The 25,444-nt window shown below is 35.9% G+C and overlaps 1 protein-coding gene across 2 annotated transcripts in view; it reads right to left on the reverse strand.

Annotated features, from left to right (window-relative positions):
• Positions 1-25,444, reverse strand: part of LOC129751102 (adenylyl cyclase 78C-like) — a 217,167-nt gene that overhangs the window by 41,826 nt on the left and 149,897 nt on the right. For both annotated transcript variants that reach the window (XR_008738601.1, XM_055746392.1), the window contains exons 3-5: positions 19,696-20,135; positions 19,258-19,584; positions 8,867-9,059 (exon numbers count right to left, since the gene is read on the reverse strand). Coding sequence is in view for 1 of the 2 variants with exons in the window: in XM_055746392.1 (XP_055602367.1) it covers positions 8,867-9,059; positions 19,258-19,584; positions 19,696-20,135 (960 nt within the window). In the remaining variant the exon portion in view is untranslated. The remainder of the gene's footprint in view (positions 1-8,866; positions 9,060-19,257; positions 19,585-19,695; positions 20,136-25,444) is intronic.

The following is a 25,444-nucleotide window of genomic DNA, read 5'->3' on the forward strand; positions in this document are numbered from 1 at the left end:
TCGGAAAACCATATCAAAACAAACTATCAGCAGCAGAAGCCTTAAAAACTGGGCTTACTAAGTCAATCCGCTTTTTTACCACCGGACGATAAAATCAAAACAAACAATCAGCAGAAGCAGCCTTAAAAATCTGCGCTTTTTAAGCAAATCCGATTTTTCCACCGGAAAGCCAAACCAAAACATACAATCAGCAGCAGCCTTTGAAATTCTGTATTCCCTCTGCCAATCCGCCTTTCTTACGGAAGGCGGAATCAGAAACATAGTTTTTCGTAGGAGTACCCTTAAACATCAGCGCTTCCTAAGCCAATCCGCCTTTCTACCGGAGGCTAAATTGGAATCAAATTTTCCGTAGCAACAGCCCTAAAAATGTGCGCACTCTGAGCTTATTCTATCAACTATGCCATTGTCATGACTCCACGATTATTACGAATCTTAATTCAGAGATTCATTCAGACACGTCTGTCACTCACTTGTTAAGTGTTGCCAAAATAATAAACGTTTCCATAGAATATTATTTTACTTTGTTGACCTTAAGTGTTGCCGAATACAACTGAAAATTCGAAAATTTAATTTGTACTCAATAGTTATTAAATGTGAACAGAAACGGGTTATAAATTCAAATAACTATCAAGAAATCTTCGGATAACCGGAGCGTGATCCAGATGGTGATCTCCAAACTTCTTGATTGATGTCGGCTGTTTACACTAAGCGGGGAAGAAACGTTCGGAGTGAACCATTCATGTGCGTTGGTCTCTGGGAGATATTCTAGCTAAGTATTTTCGTTATTCTCTACCTTTAATATGTTTCAAATTTAGTTTCAATACAACAATGTTGTCAGTTTGAAAAATATTCGTGAATATTAGTGCCACATCAAAAAACATGCATAATAATTTCGTAATTTTGATGAAATTAAGATATTTCATCATCTTGAGATTTGATTGATGGTCTTTTCAAATTTTTCTCGTTTATTCAGTTGTTAAAAAAAAAAAAGTTGAATACCAAATTTAATGTTAATGAGTATCACAATCACAGATTTTTTTAAAAAAATTTCACTAGGCATTTTTATATACATCAGGGAAAAGGAGTCTTTTTTAATATAATGTTTAGAACCCAAAAGAAAAACTCACTCATATTTGTGTTCAATTTCTGAGAAACTACGAGTTAATTAGCTATTTCGAAATAAAAACTACGTTTTTAATGAGCCGGAATGATTACTTCGTTTACTGGGTAACGATGTTCAAGAAAAACACTTTGCTTTCTTTTTTCTATTTTAACCCTATATAAGTTATTTTTTTTTTAATATTCCAAAGAAAAGAGTTTAAGGTTTGTTTTTAGGTTTCATCAAAACAGTTAAGTATAGTAAAACTTGTGATTGGTTTGCGATAGATTTCAAAATTCATCAAACACGTATTCAACTTATTTATTCAATACATTTTATTTGTTTTAAATGAGAAATAAATCTTTTTTAGATGTTTTCAAAACAAAGGCAGAATTTTTTAAATTAAGTTTTAGTAGTCATAGTAGAATTGAGATAGAAAATATTATTAGGGAAAAAAATCATAAACTAATTTCATTAGGCAATAGTAGGAGTTTAGAAGAATAGGTTTGATAGTTTTGATTACAATAGTCAAAAGTGTCTCCCGATTACATCCTTCAACCCAAACCTCCAAACCAAAATTATTTTGCTAGGATGCAGAGGTGACCTCGGTCCTAGAGCATAAAATTGATCTTTCATCCTTTTCTCTATTTTCCAATCTATTCATTGACTACTAGGACGTGGCCGGCGCCGTTATTGATGTTAAAAGAGAGAGCATCAGGTTTGAGCATTGTGAATGTGATGCCAATCCCAGGAATGCAGGAATTTACTGTCATGAGTTGAACATAGAATATGCTCAACCTCTAGGTAAATATTGTACAGTCTTTCAGGCTGAGCTATATGCTATTATGTATGGAGTGCAAATTGCACTTCAAAAGAAAATTATGTTCAGAACAATTTATTTCTGTTCAGATAGCCAAGCAGCTATCAAATCACTCAGTGCTTCCAGTTCTAGATCAAAACTGGTAATCGCATGCCGGAAAGCAATCGAAGAACTTGCTGAAGGCAATGGATTAAACCTTCTATGGGTACCCGGACATAAGGGAATTTTTGGAAACGAATGCGCCGACAAACTCGCTAGAGCTGGGTCGGAAAAGGAATTTTACGGACCAGAGCCGGCTGTCCCAATATCGCCATGTTGGTTCAGAAACCAAATTCAAACTTGGTCCTCTAACCAGCATGAACGATACTGGGAAGAGTTGGACACTTGTCGTCAAACTAAATTATTTTTAGAAAAACCATCTCCAATCATATCGAGTTACTTATTAACTTTAAATAAATCTCATTGCAGCATCTTGATCAGAGCACTCTCCGGTCATTGTAAACTCAACTATCACATGCACAACATTCAGCGTGCTGAATCTCCAGTATGTGGTAGTTGTGAATCAGATGTGGAGGATCCCTTCCATCTTATATGTAACTGTCCCTCATTTGCCAGGCTACGTTTTCGTACTCTGGGATCTTACGCTTTAAGCGAATCTGAGTTTAAGAAATTAAACTTAAAAAACATTCTATCATTCCTTACCGAATGTAGAAAAGAGCTTTAATGCTAATAATCCCTAGTGGAAAGGCTTTATGCCATCTTAAATAGATTGAATTTGTTTCTTCCTTTTATAGGTTTTTCAGGTTTCTCAGGTAAATGATGAAATCTTGGATAAAAAAGGCTAGGCACAATTTTCCCGTATGTTTGGATAACGTGCCGCTATTAAGCCTACCCCCATTCTGATACCTGATACCTGAAACTGATGGTCTCGGTCAATCACGGAGTAGCAACCATTGGCGATGTGGAATTCGTTCTACTGAGCCACGCCTACGATCATGGAGTTCGAAATGTATTAATTTTTATAACGATATTTTCCAAATAGGGGGAAGTGTTCCTAAATGCGCATGTTGGGTAAAATGCGCATACAGCCGATTGACGATATGGCTGGAGATTCATCATATCTAATCAGTGCAGTTTGAGGGTAATACGCTTTAAACACATGGCATGAAAAAATTAAATTGTTATATACAGTCGAAAAAATTTAAAAATTCAAACAAGATTTTTGTCAGTTTTGTTAGAATATATTGAACTTTAATTATCGTGCGTACAGATTCTGTGAATAAAAGTTTTAATGGTTTTTCTTTCTTATTCATCTGGATATAAGAAATTCAACAAATTGATGCTTTTGGCAAAGCTGTAAATGATAAGATACTGGAATAAGAGACAGGTTCTGAATGCCCATATCAAGGCAGGTTAAATGCCTATATTAAGAAAAATAGATTAGTCTTATGAATTTTTAACTTTTTATCACTTAAACATTAAATCTACGCTCAAATCACGGTCTTACAGCGAAAAAAGAAGAACTTCATTCAGATCCGTTAAAAATACGATATGAACAAAATATTCCCATGAAATATGGCCATATGGCATACTTAACTATGTTTCATGCAAAAGAACTAGTGATGTTGAAAATTTCACCAAAATTTCAGCCTTGACGTATGCTTAACATCCGTTTCTACCATTTTCAATTGAATAATATCAAAATATTGCAAGTGTTGATGAAATATAGCTATAAACATAAATATGCGCATTTAGCCCGCCAGTTTCGGAAATCGGCTATTTTGACTTCTTTTATTATAAAATTATTTTCACAAAAACTGTAAGAGATTTTAACAGAAAAATTGCTTTAACGTATGCAAAACAGATGTCCGCTCAAGTGTATATAGTTTTCAGACTCCTATCTTTTGGAATATGGGAGAAAATGAGTTCTTTCCTTAATATGCGCATATAGCCCGCCTCTCCCCTAATGAAAACATTAGAAAAAAAATTCCAACTAGCATTGGTATATTCATACGAAAGAACATGTTGAAGAAGCATTTCGGACTCAATGATTAAAGGTGGATGTGAGTAGTCAATCAAGCTAAGCTAAGCTATGCTTAAGTGTTGCCGAATACAACTTTTATTATTTAATTTTATTTTATATTGCAAAGATGTTAGTATTTTTAAACCATGACTGGAGGTTTTTTAAAAGGAATAAAAATAAAATCACAAAAGGAGTATTAAATATGATACTCATATTAATAATTCTTTAGTCATCTCCTGCTTTCTTAAAAAAATATTAGTAGAACTGTTTTAAAATGCTTTCATTTCATTTTTCATTTTTTCCAATATAATTGACACAGGGAGACATCATAGCACACAAATTGTGCGTTTTCCAAATATGCTGACTTACTTAAAAAAAACACTAATTATCGCAACACCTGGCGTGGGAAATTAAAGTATCACCCCAAATCCATCCTTTACCCTTCCTTTTCCAAACATTTATCCTAAACCCCATCCCCTATTCATTCCTTATCTTTCCCTTAGAGGCAGTTAAGAGAGTTTTAAATTAAAGTAATATTTAAGGAAAAGCAACTGCACTAAAAATGGTATCACCGTTTACAGACCGTCAATAGTTTTTCAAACTTCTTCGGTCGTAATAAAGTCGAATGAAGTAAAAATTAAAATACTTTTTAAATTTCCAACAAGTTCGTTTTTGTTCTAAGAACTCGTAGACTTGGCCATGGATACAATCAATGAAGAACTTACGCTACGATGCTTACATATCTCAATTCCGCATTTTTTCAATCTCCGTTGAACAGAATCATCTTAAATATTTTGATGAACCTTATGTCTCTGTTTTTTCAGCATCTAAGCAATGCAATAAAAGCGTCCATTATTCTAAAAAATGAAACGTTGTAAAAACTAAAGAAAAAAACAAGAAGTGAAAATCATTGGCCATTGATTTTTTTTAGAAATTGAAGCTGTTCTCTCAACATGCTGAATCAGTCTCTTAAGGCATTTCAAACTTTTCACTCGATGTTCTTTTTTCCCAAAGACAGTTTGTTTGAGCTAATTCGCTTTATTGTACTGTACTTATCTCAAACATCAAGCTGTTCTTTCAATTTGCTTGATTTCCAATTTGATGAGTTACCTAGGCTATCTTCTCACCTTGCCTTTAAATTTCAATCTGTTATGTTCGCTTGGAATTCTTATCAGTAACTAGGAGGACAGCCAATCCACCGATTTCAAGCTGTCCTCTCAACTCGCTTGTTTACTCAGGCTGTCCTATCAATTCGCTTTTCGATTTCAAGCTGTCCTGTTGACTCGCTAGATTTCTCATCAATAACTTAAGCTGTCCTCTCAACTCGCCTTCGATTTCAAGCTGTCCTCTCGATTTGCTTGTTTTCTCATTAATTACTCAGACTCTCAACTTGCCTTTCGATTTCAAGCTGTCTCGTCGATTGACTTGATTCCTCATCAACAACTCAGGCTGTCCTCTCAACTTGCCTTTCATATAAACTGTCCTCTCGACTTGCTTGATTTCTCGTCAATTACTCGGGCTGTCCTCTCAACTCGCCTTTCAGTTTCAAGCTTTCCTCTCGACTCGTTTGATTTCTCATCATTTACTCAGGCTGTCTTCTCAACTCGCCTTTCGATTTCAAGCTGTCCTCTCGACTCGCTTGTTTTCTCATTAACTACTCAGGCTGTCCTCTCAACTCGCCTTTCGATTTCAAGCTGTCCTCATAACTCGCTTGTTTTTTCATTATTTCTCAGGCTGTCCTCTCAACTCGCGTTTCGATTTCAAGCTGTCCTCTTGACTCGCATGTTTTCTCATCAATTACTCAGGCTGTCCTCTCAACTCGCGTTTCGATTTTAAGCTGTCCTCTCGACTCGCTTGTTTTTTCATCAGTTACTCAGGCTGTCTTCTCAACTGACTTTCCAATTTCAAGCTGTCCTCTCGACTCGCTAGATATCTAATCAATAACTTAAGCTGTCCTCTCAACTCGCTTTTCAATTTAAAGCTGTCGTCTCAACTCACTTGATTTCCCATCAATAACTCAGGCTGTCCTCTCAACTCGCCTTTCGATTACAAGCTGTTCTCTCGACTTGCCTGTTTTCTTATTAATTATTCAGGCTGTCCTCTCAACTCGCCATTCGATTTCAAGGACAGCTTAAAACTCGCTTGTTTTTTCATTAATTACTCAGGCTGTCCTCTCAACTCGCGTTTCGATTTGAAGCTGTCCTGTCGATTCACTTGATTTCTCATCAATAACTCAGCCTATCCTCTCAACTTGCCTTTCAACTTCAAGCTGTTCTCTCGACTCGCTTGATTTCTCATCAATTATTCAGGCTAGCCTCTCAACTTGCTTTTCGATTTCTAGCTGTCCTCATAATTCGCTTGTTTTTTCATTAATTACTCAAGCTGTCCTCTCAACTCGCTTGATTTCTCATTAATTACTCTGGCTGTCTTCTCAACTCGTGTTTCGATTTCAAGCTGTCCTGTCGATTCACTCGATTCCTTATCAATAACTTAGGCTGTCCTCTCAACTCGCCTTTCAATTTCAAGTTGTCTTTAAACTCGCTTGATTTCTCATTAATTACTCAAGCTGTCCTCTCAACTCGCCTTTCGATTTCCAGCTGTCCTCACCATTCGCTTTTTTTCTCATAAATCACTCAAGCTGTTCTCTCAATTGCCTATCGATTTCAAGCTCTCAACTCGCTAGATTTCTCATCGGTAACTTAAACTGTCACTCATTTTTGTGGGTTGTGCTAACGTAAGAACTTTTATACGGTTTTTTCTTATTGAGTTTTTTCGGTGAAAACCGAAAAAACTCAATAAGAAAAAACCGTATAAAAAATACCGGTGATAAACTTTAATTCATCGTAAGAACTTTTAACTACACAAATAACACACGACGTATTACAGGACACGACACTTTACGTTCCTTTTTCCGTTAGGAAAGTGTCGTGTCCTGTAATACGTCGTGTGTTATTTGTGTAACTTAAGCTGTCCTCTCAACTCGCCTTTCGATTTCCAGCTGTCTTCTCAACTCGTTTGTTTTCTCATTAATTACTCAGGCTGTCCTCTCAACTCGCCTTTCGATTTCAAGCTGTCCTCCCGACTCGCTTGTTTTTTCATCAATAACCCAGACTGTTCTCTCAACTCGCGTTTCGATTTCAAGCTGTCCTCCCGACTCGCTTGATTTCTCATCAATTACTCAGGCTGTCCTTTCAACTCGACTTTTAAAAAATTCTGTCCTCTCAACTCGCATAATTGTTTTTGAAACGTTCAGGCTGTCCTCTAAACTCGTTTGAAATTGTGAATATGATCAAGCTGTCCCAACGACTCGCTTGATACTCCGTTTTCATTTTTATTTCGGAAATAATTTGAGGCGCTTGTAGCCAAAGGGGTATAAGTGCATGAAAGCTTATTCCGAGAAAACAGGCTTTTAAATTGATGTGTTTGGCATTTTTCCATATATTTTTCGAAAATTTGTATCTTGTTTTGGAACGTAAAAGTATGTAAACTAAATTCTAAAAATCTGAAAAGATCATCAAGTATAGTTTGAAATATGAAGAATCGCTTGGCATCTTTAACTCAAAATCGACCATTTTGTCACTTATACCCTTTGTCCCTGAGGGCCTCCTTTTATAAGCCGCTCATTACCAAAAAATAAGCTTGCTATTTATAAGACATGGCACTAAATTTTAATTTTTTTTCACTTCAGTTCAAATATCTTCCAAAAATCATCACGCTACATTACATTTTCTGATTCAACTATTTCTCGCCTAATGAGTATTTGAATAACTCATTTTACCACGTTTTTGCATTTAATAGAGTGTTTGATTTTAAATCAAAATTATTTTTGATTCTTCTGTGGAACCGAGCCTGCAAATAGTTTTTGCTCCAATTTATAAATTCTCCAAAGGAAATTTTCCTCTGAACAACTTTGTCAAATATCATTTGGAGAATTTATAAAATGGCGCAAAAACTATAAGCAGGCTCGGTTCCACACAAGAATTAAAAAGAATGTTGATATTTCAGTACAAAATATTCAATTTTGCCAAACAAACTTCAAAGTTCAAATTTACTCATGTAAACGTTACTTAAAAATTCTGCAAAAATCATGGATGAGTTTTGAATCAAACGAAGCGTTGTAGACCCCAGAGATTGAGCAATTGAAAAAAAAAAACCCAAATCGACTCAGCCTAGTGACCTAAACTTCTGCAGGGAATCATCACAATATTGACGGGTTTGAAGAAAACATAAACAGTATATTGTTTTCTGAAACACATTAGCTGCAACTTCGAAAAAAATTTCGGATTTACCGGAAAACTTTTAAATATTTATTTTTAGCAATTAGCTGTTTAGGCAGAATTTGTCCGCATTGTCGAATTACACTTAGTATAGAGCCATTAGCCAAAAAGCAGCCGGCCGCTTCTGTTTTCCCAGATTAAAATTACTAGAACTCATTGTGTTCAGTCAGGTCTCTCTATTTTTGGAGGCTGGCAACCTAATCAAATCAAACCTAATCAACCCTTTCGGCGGGTTCAGTGCCATCAACGGGGTTGGCCAACCGGAAATTGTGCTGGACTTTCTACTCCATATAATTAGCAGCGCTTGAGAGCTGCCAATCGATAAGGGTTCGTTTGCGATTTTGTCAGCTGTCGGTTTTTGCTGGTGTGGACTGTTTAAGAAGACAATTGACCGGAGGTTTTTTTTCCCGAGGACATTTTGCCGCAGTTAAGATTTTTCGTCGAATAACTATAAACAAAGGGCGCAAGGGGGTTAAATAATGGAGAAACTTTGTTTTGTTACGACGATTTTTTCCTAGCAATGATAAGCCCGCTTCCGCTTTAATCACGGATACTGATTCAAATTTTAAACAATTAGTAGCATGTGACTTGGCTAGTGGCCAAGTAACACTTCAGGAAAACGTAACCTACTGATACATTTTACTTACTTGAATCCAGCAAACGTTGAGTCCTTTGATATTCCTTTTCTGATTCCCGTTTGTGCTCCATGGCCTTGTGGGTTTCGATGAACGCCAACCGTTGGCCCCGATCCGTTAGATATTTGGTGTACATTCCGGCAAAATTAATGGCCAGATACAGCAACGAGTTGGCAATCATCTGCCGGATGATGCAGGTTGTGTCCTGTTAAAGATAGGTTGACAGTTTGTGTTACAAAGTGCAAATTTTGAGAATTTCTGAGGAATAAGAGTGTGTTTTAATGATATATCATAACGTTTTATGGCAACACTGTTTATAGGAGTGTAAATGAAAAATCTCGGAGAAATATTGCTTCATAAAAGTTATAACTTTAGGAGACATCTTAAACGGAAAACAGTAGGTTAGCTACCCTCTTTTGTATTCTAAACTACCAAATCATACGATTGCTCTTGAAACACTATCCCGATTTTTATATAAAATCCTCGTTCTGATTCTTTTAAAGATATGGATAAGAAAAATGGAAATTCTTAGATATCTTATAAATATTTTTATAAGAGAATTTTCATGGAATGGACAGAGCAATTGGAAAAAATCAATCATAACAACACACTCCACAGTTCTTCAAAATTAGAAAAATGAATACTTATTCCCTTATAAAGCATCATGTACATGTAGGTATTGGACAAATAAAGTTTTCAGTCATTGTAAATTTATTGTACTATCTGAATATTATATAGAAATAAAATGGATTTTTGTAAACATAAAAAAAAATCAAATTTCTTGGAATGGATAGATTTGATCTTTCAATTTTTTTTACTCAAACACGGACATCTATTTCAACGCATTTTTCTATGGTTGTGTATCAACCCGTGCAAAGGATCCGTATAAAGAAGAGCGGGGGGGGGGGGGGTTCGAGATTAAAATATTGTTAGAAATAATAACACCCCCCCTTAGCCCCCCCCCCTCATGAGGGTCCATCGAAAGCGTATTCCACTGTACACTCAAAATTTGTTATTCTTAATCAAATTTTGATGATGGAGTAAGGTTATTGGAAAGTAACAATCTTGACTCAGAACAGTTGTCAGAACCTCGAAAACTAATCTCAGGTTCAGAATTCAGCTACAGTTTTTCAAAGTTTCCTCACTTGTTGATAATAATTCATTTCTGAATACTAAGTTTTTCAAATGATTTTTCCTTGATTTTTGTTTAATAGTTCCTGGATTTTTGACAAATTTTCCCGGATTGTGCCCGGATTTTGGTTTGAAAATTTGGAAACATAATGCCTGAATTTTTCCAGGTTTTACATGAAATAACCCAGATTTACCCAGATTTATGATGCAAATTTGAAGGTTTCAACCATCGATGAAATGATGAAAGGAAGGAAGTTTCCTAGTTTGGTACTAAAGGATTCTTTATACAACTCCGGATCGTCATTTGAAAGATTTTTAGACACGAATGCCATATTGTTGGTAAAGTGTTAATAAATAAAACCTAAAAATTTTTTTTTGAAAGATTTAAGGATGGATTTTTCATTATTTCTATATTAAGCTAAAAACTGTGTATGTACAAGAACTTAACAATGAATAATCAAATAGTATTTATAAATAATATTTTAGATTTTTTTAATTCATACGTTGTTGGGGCAAAAATGACATAAAAAAATAGGTCACTAAAACCTTCCCCTCCATGAGTCAGTTGTTCCCACGGCCCTGTAATATGTAATTTAGTTAACATTGCGCATTAAAGTTTAGCTTTACAGCTGCTACTTGGACTCATTTTTAGAACTTTTCATATATTTATTAAAAAAAGAATATGATGGATTCAAGAAAGATGATTTAAAATAATAAAAATAAGTGAAACATTTTTGAAGTTCAAAATTTCAAGATTTGAATATTTTGTCGCTGTCTATTGGATCCTGGATCCTGGAAGGGAGAAAATTTAGAAACTATGATTTTCTTATCAAAAAATTAGACTTATATCCATTCAAAAAGCTTTAAAAAAAAATTCAGGATTGAAAAACAAAGATAATCTTATTAAAAATATGACAAAAAAAAAATTAAAAGTTTGAACAAAAAAATAGGTAAAACCAAAAAAAAAATTCTATAAAATTTGGTTTTTTAAATTGAAAATCAAAACAAAATATGAAGTAGAAAAACTAAGTGTTCTTACATTTTAGAAAGAATTTTTTTCAGTAAATACATCACGCCATTTCAAAACTTATTTAAAGAATAGAACTGATTACTCAAGGAAGCATCATTTTAGAGCCTATGTTTCAAAAATTTGGTAGATTTTGGCTTCCTGAACTCTAATCTTTTGTAAGATTTTGTATATAACAACAAGTTTTGGTGATATGATGCTTATAAGTTTAAAAATGAAGTTGAGTTGAGTTTTGAGTGAACTCAGTGATTGATAATTGATGAACTAACAAATCTTTAGAAAAAAAAACTGATTCTAAATTTGTTTATTATATTTCATTCAATTAAGGAATATTATTATGACGGTGGTTATAATAAATGAGCTTAAAATGTTTATTTCTACAGATAATTAAAATTTGGAAACATATCATCAACACTGACATTATGGAAGAAAGTTGAAAAAAGGTTTAATTTCAAATAAAAATCGAAATAAATGTTATTAAATATTTTTGAATAAATGGATTCAGGAAACCCAAATTAAACATAATAATATCTGAAATTCTTTGCAGTTTGGAAAAATGTGACTTTTGTGGCTGAGTCTTATTTTTCAAAGCTCTGTTGAATGTAGAGTTGAGCATTTAAAGGAACAATAAAAAAAGTTTTAATTGGGGCTTAAATTGGTTTTTAAAAGAATTTTTCATATAAGCATAAAATGTTTAGGTTTTTTTTGTAATCAAAAAGGTTAGTCATGAAGTAATTGAAACGTGAGTATTAAATTATTGATGTGTAAAACCAGTATTAGATGCATGAATTTTGAAGATGAAATGGTAGATTTCAAATTTTTAACATGTATTGTTACACTTCTTAACATAACCCATTTTAAGGTAGGGTTTTTGTGAATCAAGATTTGAGTTTCTTTCAAAAGGTTTATCGAATTGCATTGGTTTGGTTTTGAAATTCAAATGTAGCTTAAACTAATAACAATACCAAAAACTGTCAATTTTAGGTCAGCCTACAAAGGCTGGTAAACGGTGGATAATGTGCAACACGAGACCCCATAGTGGTCATATCACCTCTTATTCACAACTCCTATCTCTATCTCCCCGTGGTACCGGCTGGGGTGCAAGTAACCTAAGCGGAGATCGGGTACCCAACCCCGGTGGATGCTTTGGTCGCATGCAGACTGAGAAGGTGGCCGCACGCGTCTGTTCCCCAGGTCAGGGGCGGCGTGCAACAACAACCGAGCGTCTGTTCTCCAGGTCAGGGGCGGCGCAAACAGCGTCTGTCTCGCAGCGAGCGGCTGAATTTATGAAATGCGGCTCCCGCCAGCTAAGTCCAAGATGGCAGCCCCATCGCGGGATAGGGACTTTAGGCTAACAACCTACTGTTCCCGATTCAGAAATTGTTACGGAATCCGAAAAAAAAATGACCGATCTGGAACTTTGGCGACGACTTTTAGCATGAAAACACGGACACGAATTGGAACTTGGAACGTTTTAACCCTTGCCCAACAAGGCAAACTGGAACAACTGGCTAGAGAGGCTAGCCGCCTCAAACTTGAAATTCTGGGACTGAGCGAAGTCCGTTGGCCTAATACTGGAGAGCACAAGACACAATCCGGGCAAGCCCTGCTTTACTCTGGCATACGAGGAGAACATGCTACTCGGGAACGAGGAGTTGGTTTCCTGTTAAGCCCGCAGGCCTACGCGGCCCTCATTAGATGGGAACCGATAAACGAAAGAATAATCGTAGCCAGATTTAGAACACGGGTTAGAAACCTTACAATGGTCCAGTGTTATGCGCCAACTGACGTTGCCGACTTGCAGGAGAAAGAGCAGTTTTACAGTCAACTGAACAGCGTGGTAGAGAAAATTCCGAAGGGTGACATTCAAATCCATTTGGGCGACTTCAACGCAAAGATTGGCTCCGACAATCAGGACTTTTAGCGCATCATGGGGCGCCATGGTCTAGGACAGATGAGCGAAAACGGAGAGCTGTTTGTAGAATTTTGTGGCAACAACAACATGGTGATCGGTGGATCGCTCTTCCCCCATCGACCAGCACATAAGGTCACTTGGGTATCCCGAGATGGCCGAACAGAAAATCAAATTGACCACATCTGCATCAGCCGAAAATGGAGAAGGAGTCTTCTTGATGTCCGCAACAAACGAAGCGCAGACATTGCATCTGACCATCACCTCGTCCTTGGCGAGATACGACTGAGAGTTGCGCGTGTCCAACGGCGCGAGGAGAAAGTCGGGTGTCGATACGACGTCCGCCGGTTGGAGAATCCAGAGGTGAAAAGGGCATACGTTGAACAGCTAGAATCCCGAGCCTCGGAGCTGCCGACAGACGGAACAGTCGAAGAACAGTGGTGTGGAATCAAGAATGCCTTTATCACGACGAGCCATGGTACTCTCGGTAAAGTTTGTGGAAGAAGGAGTGAATGGATGTCGGATGAAACTTGGAGGATGGTCGATGATCGGAGAAAGGCGAAAGTCGGAATTGAGCAGGCATGTACCGGGTCAGCCAAAGCAGCCGCCCGCTTACGATATGCGGAGCTGGAAAAGGCAGTTAAACGAGCTTGTAGACGAGACAAGAGAGCCTGGACAAACTCCCTAGCCGAAGAGGGAGAAAGAGCCGCCGCCAATGGAGATATCCGATTACTATATGACATTTCTCGCCGCCTCAGTGGTGCAAGGACTAATGCAAGAATGCCGCTGAAAGACCGAGCAGGTCAGTTATTGACCGATCGAACAGATCAGCTCAAACGATGGACTGAGCACTTCGAACAACTCTTCCGAGTCACGAATAGCGATGGCCAACAGAACCCGCAGCTCGAAGCGCCAACAGTGAGTCGCATAAATGGCGTCAACTCGGAAGCGCCCTCGCTGGCTGAAATAGAAGCGGCAATCAAAAACATGAAATCCAACAAAGCACCTGGGATCGATTGCATCCCTGCTGAAATGCTGAAAGCCGACCCTGCCCTATCAGCACAAATGTTGCACCGTCTTTTCGCTGACATCTGGGATACTGCAACATTCCCGGCCGACTGGATGCAGGGTATCCTCGTAAAGGTCCCGAAGAAAGGAGACCTGACAGAGTGCGGTAACTGGCGAGGCATAACGTTGATCTGTACAACCCTCAAAGTACTCTGCAAGGTGATCCTGAACAGGATCCAGGAGAAAATCGACGCTACACTCCGACGGCAACAAGCTGGATTCCGATCCGGACGATCATGTGTGGACCACATCACAACGCTACGAATCATACTGGAACAAATCAACGAATTTCAGGACTCTCTTCTGCTGGTGTTCGTTGATTTCGAAAAAGCATTCGACCGACTTAACCATGAAAACATCTGGGCGGCTCTAAGGCGAAGAGGAGTACCAGAGAAACTAGTCCATCTCATCGAAGCACAATACGAGGCATTTTCGTGCAAGGTCTTGCACGACGGTGTCTTGTCCGAACCAATCCCGGTAACTGCTGGAGTGAGACAAGGATGTATTCTATCACCGCTACTTTTTCTAATCGTAATGGATGAGATTCTGATTGGATCGATTGACTGTGCACCGAACCGAGGATTGCCGTGGAATCCTTCAACAATGGAGCAACTGAACGATCTTGACCTGGCTGACGATATTGTTTTGCTCGCCTAAACTCAACCAGATATGCAGAGCAAACTCGACGACCTCACCGAAAGTTCCAAGGCAGCAGGTCTCAAAGTCAATGTCGGAAAGACCAAGTCGATGGAGATCAACACAGAAAATCCCTCCAGTTTCATGGTAGCTGGGCAACAAGTTGAGAAAGTGGAGTGCTTCCAGTATCTTGGTAGCCAGATAATGCCTGATGGTGGTACCAGAAAAGACATCGAAACCCGGATCAGAAAGGCCCGATTTGCGTTTGCGAGTCTCCGAAACATCTGGCGGTCACGCCAAATCTCTCTACGAACGAAAATCCGAATCTGCAACTCAAACGTCAAATCCGTATTGCTGTACGGGTGCGAAACTTGGTGCACATATGCGGTGACGACACGAAAACTGCAAGTATTTGTAAACCGCTGCCTGCGGAATATCATCCGTGCTTGGTGGCCTGGCAACTGGATCTCGAATGAGGAACTGCATCGCCGGTGTCATCAAAGGGCGCTAGAAATCGAGATTCGGGAACGTAAGTGGAGATGGATTGGGCACACGCTGCGAAGAGATGAAAACGAGATTTGCAGAGAGGCGCTAGATTGGAATCCAGAAGGTCATCGAAGAAGAGGCAGACCCAGAAACTCGTGGCGGCGAAGCCTAGCCGCTGAAATCCGAACTGTCGACGAGAATCTTGACTGGGACCAAGTGAAGACGCTGGCTCCGGATCGTCAACAGTGGAGGTCTTTTACCACGGCCCTATGCACCGGAGGATCGGCGCGGGATCATTAAGTAAGTAAGTACTAGTTTACAAATTTTGAATCAATATTTTCGGAATATTCGATCACGAATGCGAACTAAAATTCCGAATAAAATCAGAATCTAAAACTTCGGACATAAGAATCAGTGCACAGAAATAGAATATTCACATGAAAGAACACCAAATTAAAAAAAAATAGATTCAAATTCTTAAATTATTTTCAGATCAGGTCATAAATTTACCATGATTAAGAATTGTTTTGAAAAATTGAAATTATTAGTCTTCTTTTTTCTATTGAATGGTTGTTTGAAAAATTCTCCGGTAATATTTTGAAATTGAAAAAAATATTTCATTACGATTTAAAATTGGAATTGTCGACTAGGGAAAAGATATCCATTTGAACCAAAGAGAACTCATTCACATGATTGATGATTGATTTTTATTTGATAAAAAGAAAAAAAATATTTATTTTTGTTTCATGAGTGCTAGTGATTAAAGTTAAAGATAAAATCATATTCAAATTCTTTCAGTTATCAAAATAAACGGCTTAAAAAGCTCATTTTTGAGGTTCACAATAAAAAATTTGTGTATTTGAAAAAAACAATATTTTCAATTCTTTGTTGAAAGCCTATACTGACTGAATTTAATTTCTAGATGCTAGATCTTATCCTTACTTTAATTTTCTGATCGACTAGATTAAATTTGTTATGTAAAATCCCTTAAACTAGTTAAAAAATATCCTGACAAACTATTATATCGTTCATGTATTGTACTTGCTACTTTCACTGATGGTTCTTATGCTTTTCCCATTCCATCCTTTGATGGATGGATTCGATGCATTAATAATAAAAATAAATAAGAAATAAAAAAAAGTAAATAAAAAACTAAAAAAGAAATAAGAAATAAAAAAATAATAATAAATTATCAATAAGAAACTGATAAACCATAAACTTTAAATAAGAATTTCCCAGTTTTGTTGTAATTATTGAAAGCAAAAATAAAATCAAATTTAGCTACTACAATTAATTTTTCAACCTTTTCAAAAATAATTTTAAACTAATAGTCGATTCAACTAAGAAGACTTAAAATAATTAACATAAGTAAAACGTTCATTAATTACCAAGCGCAGATTTTATAGTTTAAAAATTTTTAGCTCTAAATATTCTGTCGCCACCAAATGAAATATTGAATTCTGGAAAGGACAAAAGAAACAAACCATGTTTTTCTCATCAAAAATTTAGGTTAATAGGCTTCTAAGATAAGTTGCCAAAATTTTTAGCACGTACCCGGGCCGGAGAAATCCAAGCAATTTTATTTAAAACCTAGTAAAATTCGAGCATTTGATGTCAAAATGACGACCGAAAATCCAGGCAGTATCCCGACAAATTTGGTCAAACCCCAGAAATAACTAAACAAAAAATGTTTTTCATCAAAACTCATCGACAGGTCTTAAATCGTATTTGAGGCTTCCAAAAAAAAAACTGTTATGATTACTTTTAAAAAAATTGTTCGAAATATTTTGTTCTGGAGGCAAAAAAAAAATACAACACATTTTCCAAATAAAGTGAATAAATACGGGCATTTTTTAACTAAACTCGGACAACCGGATAGGGCCGGACTGTTCTCAAATTTTGTATTAAGTATCCGGACAAACCCGGATAAAACCGGGCAATCTGGCAACCTTATTCTAAGTAGATTATGTTTTCAGAACAATTTTTATCAGAATTGATAAACGAAGAAACGCTTTTAAAAAAAATTGAAAAGGACAACATAATTCAGTAAATTTGTTGAAAATTAATACAAAATATACAAATAAAACAAAAGCTTCTTAACATTTAAGATGGAAATAACTCAAGGGAATTGCATTTTAGGTGCCTCTGTTTGAATCATCGAGTTGGAAAATTCTGGCTTCCTGAAATAAAATCATTTTTCAGGTTTTGTCTATCACCTTTAGTTTTGGTGATATGGCGTTTATAAGTTTAAAAATAATCAGAATTGAATGAAATCAATCATTGATTACTGATGAAACAACAAACCTACATAAAAGACAAAAAACTGGTTCTGGATTAGTTTATCCTCCTTTCATTAAAAACAATTCTTATTTCCGAGGAAAAATGATCTAAAAAAGATAAGTTCTACAATTTGAAGAAGTTTTAAAAGATATCATTATAAATATTTTTGAAATTGCTAAAGGAAGTTGGAAAATTAATGGTTTATTTATTTTAACAAATTTGTTGAAGACTGCTAAACGATTTGATTTTGGACTTCTCAAATCATCTAAACATCCTTTTGGTTCAAAACTTCAGGAGGAGGAATAAAAAATTAAAAAAAAAATCTATAGAGTCTTAATTATTTGTCGTCTTCGGAAAATTTGAACATTTATTTACACCCTTTTTTTAAACTTTAATGTATTACATTTCTGTAAAAGACAGTGCAAACAATTTTAAATGATTTTCATCATTTTCTCAAATGTTATTTAGCAATCTAAAGCTGATAGACTAAAAGAATTAATCCATGTTTTATCGAGGGCATCCAAGTTAATCAAAATAAGCTCCTAAATGCTTTGCATCTTCGAAAAATGTTAATTTCGCAGCTTTGTGTAGTTTATCGAAATCCTTTCGAATGTGGTGTTCAGAATTTTGAAGAACAAGAAAAACTATATTTGAATATGAAATTGGGTTTTTAAAGAATATTTCATGATGGATGAATTTTGAAGTTAAAAGGGTTGGTTTTAAATTCTGAACTTGTTAAGTTCCCTTTTTCATAGAAAATACATTGTCAAAAATCAAAAGGATTGTGGAATTGGTATTCGAAATTCACAATTAAATATAAGTATCAACTTGTGAACGTCATAAAGTGTCATACAGTAAAACGTTTCAGGCCTATAGTGATAAAAGACTAAGTCCACCGGAGAAAGGTTGCCGAAAAACAAATCTGTGTTTTTGCGAAAAAAAATTCAGACTTTCTGTGGTTTCACCCAAAAATTCTGTGATGAAAATAGCATAAACATCTTTGAAAATCCATGAAAAGTTTAGTATTTTTTACATTTTACTTGAGAAAAGTCATTAAACATTTCCAATCTTATAATTTTTTTTCCATAACAAAGTTAAAAATCCAAAATTTATATTGACATTAAAATTATAATTTTAGAAATACGTAAAAATTTTAAAAAAATTCTGTGAAATCTATGAATATTTCCAAAGTTTTGTGTTCAGTGACACAGAATCTGTTATAAAAATGTTCCTAACATTCTGTTAAATTCAAGATTTTTCTATGATTTCGGCAACCTTGCGCCAGAAGCTCAACGTTAGCTCAATCATCTCGTACAAATACATATTGAGCCATGCCCGAAATTTGCGGCATACTCCATATAACTATGACCATAAATCAGAAAATTGCGATTCATTTATTGGGATTAGAAAACCAATAGAAAATACAAAACTTGATAATATTTTGTTCACTAGAACTATCACTAAATGCAATGAAATGATCAACTGTTGATGGTAAATTTCCAAACATGATTTGCTTTTAAAGTGCAAATTAAACTTCACTTTTTTAAATTTTTCGTTCCGATGAAAAAAAAAACACTTCTTACTATAAATGACATTTGGGTTGGTGGCAAAAAGGTAAGTAAATTGCTTGGTGGCAAAGGGGTACAAGAGCTGCACTTATACCCCTTTGGCTCCAAACAAAAAGTAATTTTTAGTAACGAGATCAAAACATAAGAAAATAATGGAATAAAATTATGATTAAAATAGCATATGATGTTTGACAGTCATGGATTCGTTCCAGATGGTTATCTCGATTTTTCAATTTTGTCACTTATACCCCTTTGGCTCTAAGGGCCTCATTTATTTTTGATTCAAAAGACGTACCGTTTCATGCAGGAACTTGTTGATGGTGGTCACGATCAGGTGACACACGGCTGAAACCGATCCGGCAATCATGCACCACTTGAGCGGAAGTGGAAGCATCGCATACGGAACAAAGATGATGAACAGCACGTACCAGATCAGGTACTCCCGTTCGGCAAAGCCTAAGCCTTCGCCGACGAAACCTTGAAGATTGAGCAGCAACCAAGTGCAGACGGCAGCCCAATGGAGATAATTGTTGGCGAACAGTCGCCAGCTTCCCAGCACACAGATCAGGAAGTTCGATATCACACAGCACACGGACCAGGTGATTTCGTGTGCTTGGATAGTCTGAAAAAGGAAGTTTTTATAACGAAAATAGTGGTTAAAATAGTATCGTAAATTAGACAGTAAATAGTGGCTCCAGAGAGTGACCAAAACAGGCAATTTTTTTTAGCTTACCGTAGGATGATTGAAACCGATCCAAACCGAGGCTAGGACAATTTTGAGCACCAAGTCGACCACGTTGACCAGGATGAGCGATTTCTGGCGCTGCCGGTGGGAATAGGTCAGATAGGATCGTTCCAGGGACGGGGCCCGGAAGGAGTTGGTCATCGACGGACACAGGATGCCCTTGATGACATTGCCCCGCTTGAAGGCCGAATAGGTGCTGCTACAGTGCGGTGGCAGGTTGCCGTTGTTGTTGTTGTTATTATTCTGGTTCCCGTCGTCAGCCCCACCTCGATCGGTTTCTGAAGCGTCTGGCCCACCTCCATTAGACTCGTTTTCTCCTCCTCCTCCTCCACCAGGTGGCGGTGATGAAATGCTGCCAATGCACTTTCCGTTGGCATCCTCCATCGTTAACACGGGTGTCGTTACGCCATTGGGACGTTGCTTGTTGTCTGCAAAGGCGAAGAGAACGGCGGCATAGTGAAAATTAGATGTCAAATGAATGTAGGTACCTACTAAAAACTACCAGAAGCAACACAGCCGGGCAACAGATTCAGGTGCCAGCAGCTAGTAGTAGCAGAAAATGTTTCAATCATTATAAGAGTGGTTCATAAAGCGTTGAAGAATATTGATTTAGACCAAAAACAAAATAGTTATTATCATTCGGAATTTAACGGTGTATTTGGATATTTTACATTCGTCAGACTGGCAATTCCTTCACGAAAAGGTTCTGGTCATGTGAAACTTCAGTGAGCGGAACAAGAATAGAAAATTGTCAAAATTTTCTTCTACGATTTGTTTTAAAGTGTTCAATGAATAAATCTAGCATAAGTTTACTTTTTTACGGCATTGGCACCAAAAATATGAAAAAAGTTCGAAATAAGAATAGTACCATTTACGTTTTTACAAACATCATGGATATTTCTTAAAATTTACTATGTGTAAAAGTGAATAACAGTGCTTTTATGAACTGTTTGAGTAAATAACTTCATTTTAAGGCGTTTTCGAGCATTCCAAAGGTAGTTGATAATCATGAATTTTCAATATTTTTTTCTTGCGCCTTATGTATCTCAAAAAAGCTAAAATATTTAACTTAAAAAATAAAACAGGATAGTACAACGCTGTCAAAATTTTGATTACGACCACGATATGTCTATTTGAACTCATTACTCAAAGAAAAGGTTGCAAAATTTCAATGCCGATCGGAAATAACTATGTGCCGAAAATGCGCTGAAATGTGCATTGCGCCAAAGACGATATGATTGATTTCCCGTCGCTGGCATGAGTCGATTCAAATTTTTTTTTTCGTTATGTGAAGTAACTTCACAAATCACTGGGGCCATTCTTCAGCGGCTGAAAATGACTTATTTTGTACACAGAAATCACAAAGCCTGAACAGACATTTTTTATGTCCGTTAAGAACTCGAAAGGTTTTTTTCAAAAAAAAAAAAAAAACTTTAATAATAGAAATTTACTCCAACAGATTGGCTTCTCCAATGCATGTTTGAACGATTTGATTTTTTTTAACGAAATTTTTTTACATAAGCTACGATTTCACTAAAATTAATTAACAAGAGTAAACTTTTCTAAACTGTCATTCTTTAATAATTTAGAGATTAACCATTTACCTTTGAAAAAACTTAATTGCATGAATAAAAAAATTAATTACTTATCTTTGCGCAGCATGTCTTCTTTAAGCGTTGGAATTGGAAACGAAAAGGTTTTATTTCCGCTAAATGAAACACATAGCCTGTCTAGTAGATATTATGATTGGTCTTCATGATTTTAGAAACGTACAATAATCGATAAAGTTTTAGGTTAATTCTCATCTCCCGTGAATTGCCGAACGTCCAGCAGCTGTTCTCCCAAGCTTCGTCATCATCCCTGAATCACCTCCTGTGTCAACACTTTCCCAAAAAAACACCACCGAAGTATTCAATCACAGCAATCCACCAAACACAAAGCATCACCAAGGCAGAAGAACAATTTTTGGAAGCATCCAAAACATGAAAAGCGTCGTATCAACGGCACGTACAGAAAGAAATTTTTCTTCCAATTCATTTTTAAATCACGATTATGAAATAAATTTTTGTCTACAAATTCTTTAACTTCAGTTTTTAGATCACACTCTTCAAGGCCTGTGTAACTGAACATAAAATTCGAAAAATAACATTTACCATCGTGGGGCAGTTTTTCTCGTTTTCCATACCTTGGTGCTAAGTTTTACAATCAACATTGAAGTACGCCTTCCTTTCCAGCGATCATTTATGAGTACAACACAATATACAGGATTCTCTAATGCCGTTTTCGTTTTTCTCCACGGGCGCGGGGCAAATCTTTCTCTGAATAAACAAACAGAATCGTCACCCGGGACGATGCAAATATATGGTTGCTATAGTCAACCTTATGCTTACCCCCAACACTGACAACTTCTACGGGTTGCAACCGCCTGCTTGAGGTTCAAACCTCGGGCAATTCTAGTGGACTTCTGAATTAATAAACGAACACAAAAACAGCAGTTAGGGCAAAACTCGTGGACAACTAGGTTGCCACTGCTAATAAACGAAAACACTATAAATATTCCTTCAGGTTGATGAATCAACATGTGACTGAAGTTGTCCCGAGCCGATCACCGCCTACTTCTGATCCTTTTATCAAGATAACAAACTGAGCAAAATTTCATTTTGATTGGACCACTCTAAAACGACCCTTAATCGCCTTGAAGTTGAAACTTTTTTGTAAAATAGGGTAAAATTTCTACTGAACAAATTATAATTAAATCTGGGAAAACATACTCGAAGTGTAGATTTTAAGCTGAAGAACAACTTTTTAGAAAACAACAAGTAGTTTTGGACTAAGCCACCTTTTTTATATTTTTAAATAACTTTTCTTTAAAAATATGTGAGAAATTGAAAATTTAAAAAAAAATCTGTAAGATTGGTTTCAAAGTTTTACTTATTTTTTTTTACTCCGAACCACTTTCTCCTGGACTTAGAAATCTGAAAATGTTATATTCAGAAATGTATAAAGTGTTTCAAAAAATACTAAAGCAATTTAAGTTGGAACTAGCTGACCCAGTGTGCTTTGCTACACCTCCTAAAATTCTAAAACCTGCCCTAATATCTGTTTCCATTATTTTGTTCCTAAAATTAAGAAATTAAATGTTTTACTTGTAGGTATAAAATTCCTCTCGCAAGCCAGAATTGGTCCCATTTTCTCCATCACATGCCAAGTCATTAAAGATAAAAATATGAGAGTGCCCCTGTTTAATAATCGCGAAAAAAATTTTGTACCCTATTCCATTCTATGCAAATTTGCTCGATCATTTCTCATTTCTCGAGTTATTAAAAAAAGTATGGGTGCACCCCTCTCCCTTTTCAAGCCCCTTACCAGCCCGGAGCTCAGCCGGAAGATTTTTTTTCGATTCTATGAATTATATTTGCAAAAATTAAGGCGAAATCTTTGTCTTAGCAATATCTTGATGATTGGCAATACTTTGTGTATTACAAAAAATCAGAGCACATGGCATCCCAGCCAGCCAGCAGCCAGCCAAATAGCCAGCTGTCAAATTTCGGCTGCGTTTCGCCCCCTCCTCCACATCCAACCCTCGTCTACTTTTTGCCAAAGTGAGACCTCCATATCTAGATTCATTATGAGTAGCACAATGAATTTCGTTTTGACGCTCAAAGCTTTCGATGTCAAGCGAAATTCGCTGAACATTACATCAAGAAAAAAATCACATACCCAGAATCCCATTAGAGAAATCTTCAGCTATATTCCCCACTTTTTCCCCTACTATTTTTTGACGACAATTTGGCACGACGCTTTGGCACTAAACAATTTATAACATAATTTCATAGTAAAGACAACTCAAATGATAAATATGAAAAGTCAATATTTGATTAAACTCTCAAGGGCTGTGATTTTAACAAAAAGAAACCATTAAAACTCAGGATTTTTAAGTTTTTTTTTTGTATTTTCTAGGCTGTTGACATACAAAAAAGTAACATATGTTGAACTGTATTATGATCAAAATCATCAAATCTCATGAGATCTCTTCTTCAGAGCATGTTGTATACGAGTGTAGGATATCTTAATTTAGAAATATTAATGAAGATCATGTATTCTAAAAAATATGCATCTATACATTCAGAATTAAAACCTACTTTTTATATCAACTAAATGAAAAAAATAATTATAGAAGCCGTGATGTCAGTGATAAGCTGTCCTTTGTTTCAACTTTTATTTAATTCTTTTTCAAACGATCTTTTTTTAAACGTCCTTGGTCCTTGACATCCTTTCTCTCTTCAAACTACTAATTGGTGGTGCAATTTTCTGCAGAATGTTTGACAGTAATAGTCACTTAGAGACTGTAAAAGATCCGGAACAACCGTAGAGAAAACCAATTTTCGAAACCAATCTTAACATTCCCGATTTCACAAAGACCACTTCAAAATGATGTACTAGGCTGTCTAAACTAGCCATTTTACTAAAATTAAACAATGTTTTTTTTCCAAGGGTTTCACGATTTTTTTTAAAGAGCATTTTTAATCGTACACATAAATCGTTCAAAAAAACCCCGTTATGATTGTGTCTAAGAAGCTCATAAAATCATAATCAAGAAATTAGTGGTAAGGCAGCCTAACAAAAGAAGCGATTTTACAATTACTCCAAATGGTAGTACAAAAATATTTGATCTATCTCAATATTCAATGACACATTATTAATTCCGTCATATTCTTTTTTCTATTTAGAATTCTATAAATCTTCTAGAAGTGCTCTTAATACAACAAGTGAATTTATTAGACATAAGATAGGCTGGTAAGAATCATATCCTACTTTTTGGTGCCACGATCATGTTATCTACTTCAGAAATTTCCCACAGGGAATTTCAAACATCACACGGGTCGAGATAATATTTGAAAAAGACTTGTGAGCCAGCGCAAATAAAACCGGCTTTCGTTCTCTTGAACAAAAATTTCTTTAAAATGCATAAAAAATCATTAAAATGTCTTTTCAAATCGAAATAAAAAAAGTTTAACCGTTATGATACAAGCTACAAACCGCCGCTTCCATTTGAAAGGGAAAATTTTGTTATTTCTTTGTTACATTTTATTTGGTTGATAAATGCTTTTCACATGTGGTCGATTCCAGCCGGTTTCATAAGCTGGGATGCCATGCGTTTTAATTGGAATGCTTTTTTCGTTGGTTATACTCTTTTTATTTTTTATTTTTAATGCTAAACATCTGTTTCTTAACTCAATAATTTGTTTGGAAGATTAAGAAACTATTTTCTTCATTTATATTAAAACTCTATATAGCTACCTAGGCATTTCAACTTCGTTTTTAGGTTGCCGCTACAAGTAGAAGCAAAGCATAGCTCGAATGCTATAAATAACGTCATGAAACTTTTTTCTGCAAAATTGACCAAACACTTTCGGTAATTCAAAGATACTAAATTTGTAAAATTATTCCCATTGCCCATTGGATCCTGAAAATTTTGATGCTGAATTGTGGTGTTTCCCAGGTTAGGTGTCTTTGCGGTACTGAATGTGTATATTTATAATAATCAAATATGCAGCTATTCAGATTTTGATAATTTTGTTTTTAGTTTCTTGTAATGTCCAGGAGATTTGAGATGATTTTTTCGGCAAGCACATTAAGTCATTGGGGTTTTTTGAAGAATTTTGAGCTTGGGCATTTCAATGTTTGCGTTTCTTTGTCCATGATGAAATTGCAAAAACTTTGCATCAATGTCTGA

Source organism: Uranotaenia lowii, chromosome 3, assembly GCF_029784155.1.
Source record: "Uranotaenia lowii strain MFRU-FL chromosome 3, ASM2978415v1, whole genome shotgun sequence".
Lineage (NCBI taxonomy): Eukaryota > Metazoa > Arthropoda > Insecta > Diptera > Culicidae > Uranotaenia > Uranotaenia lowii.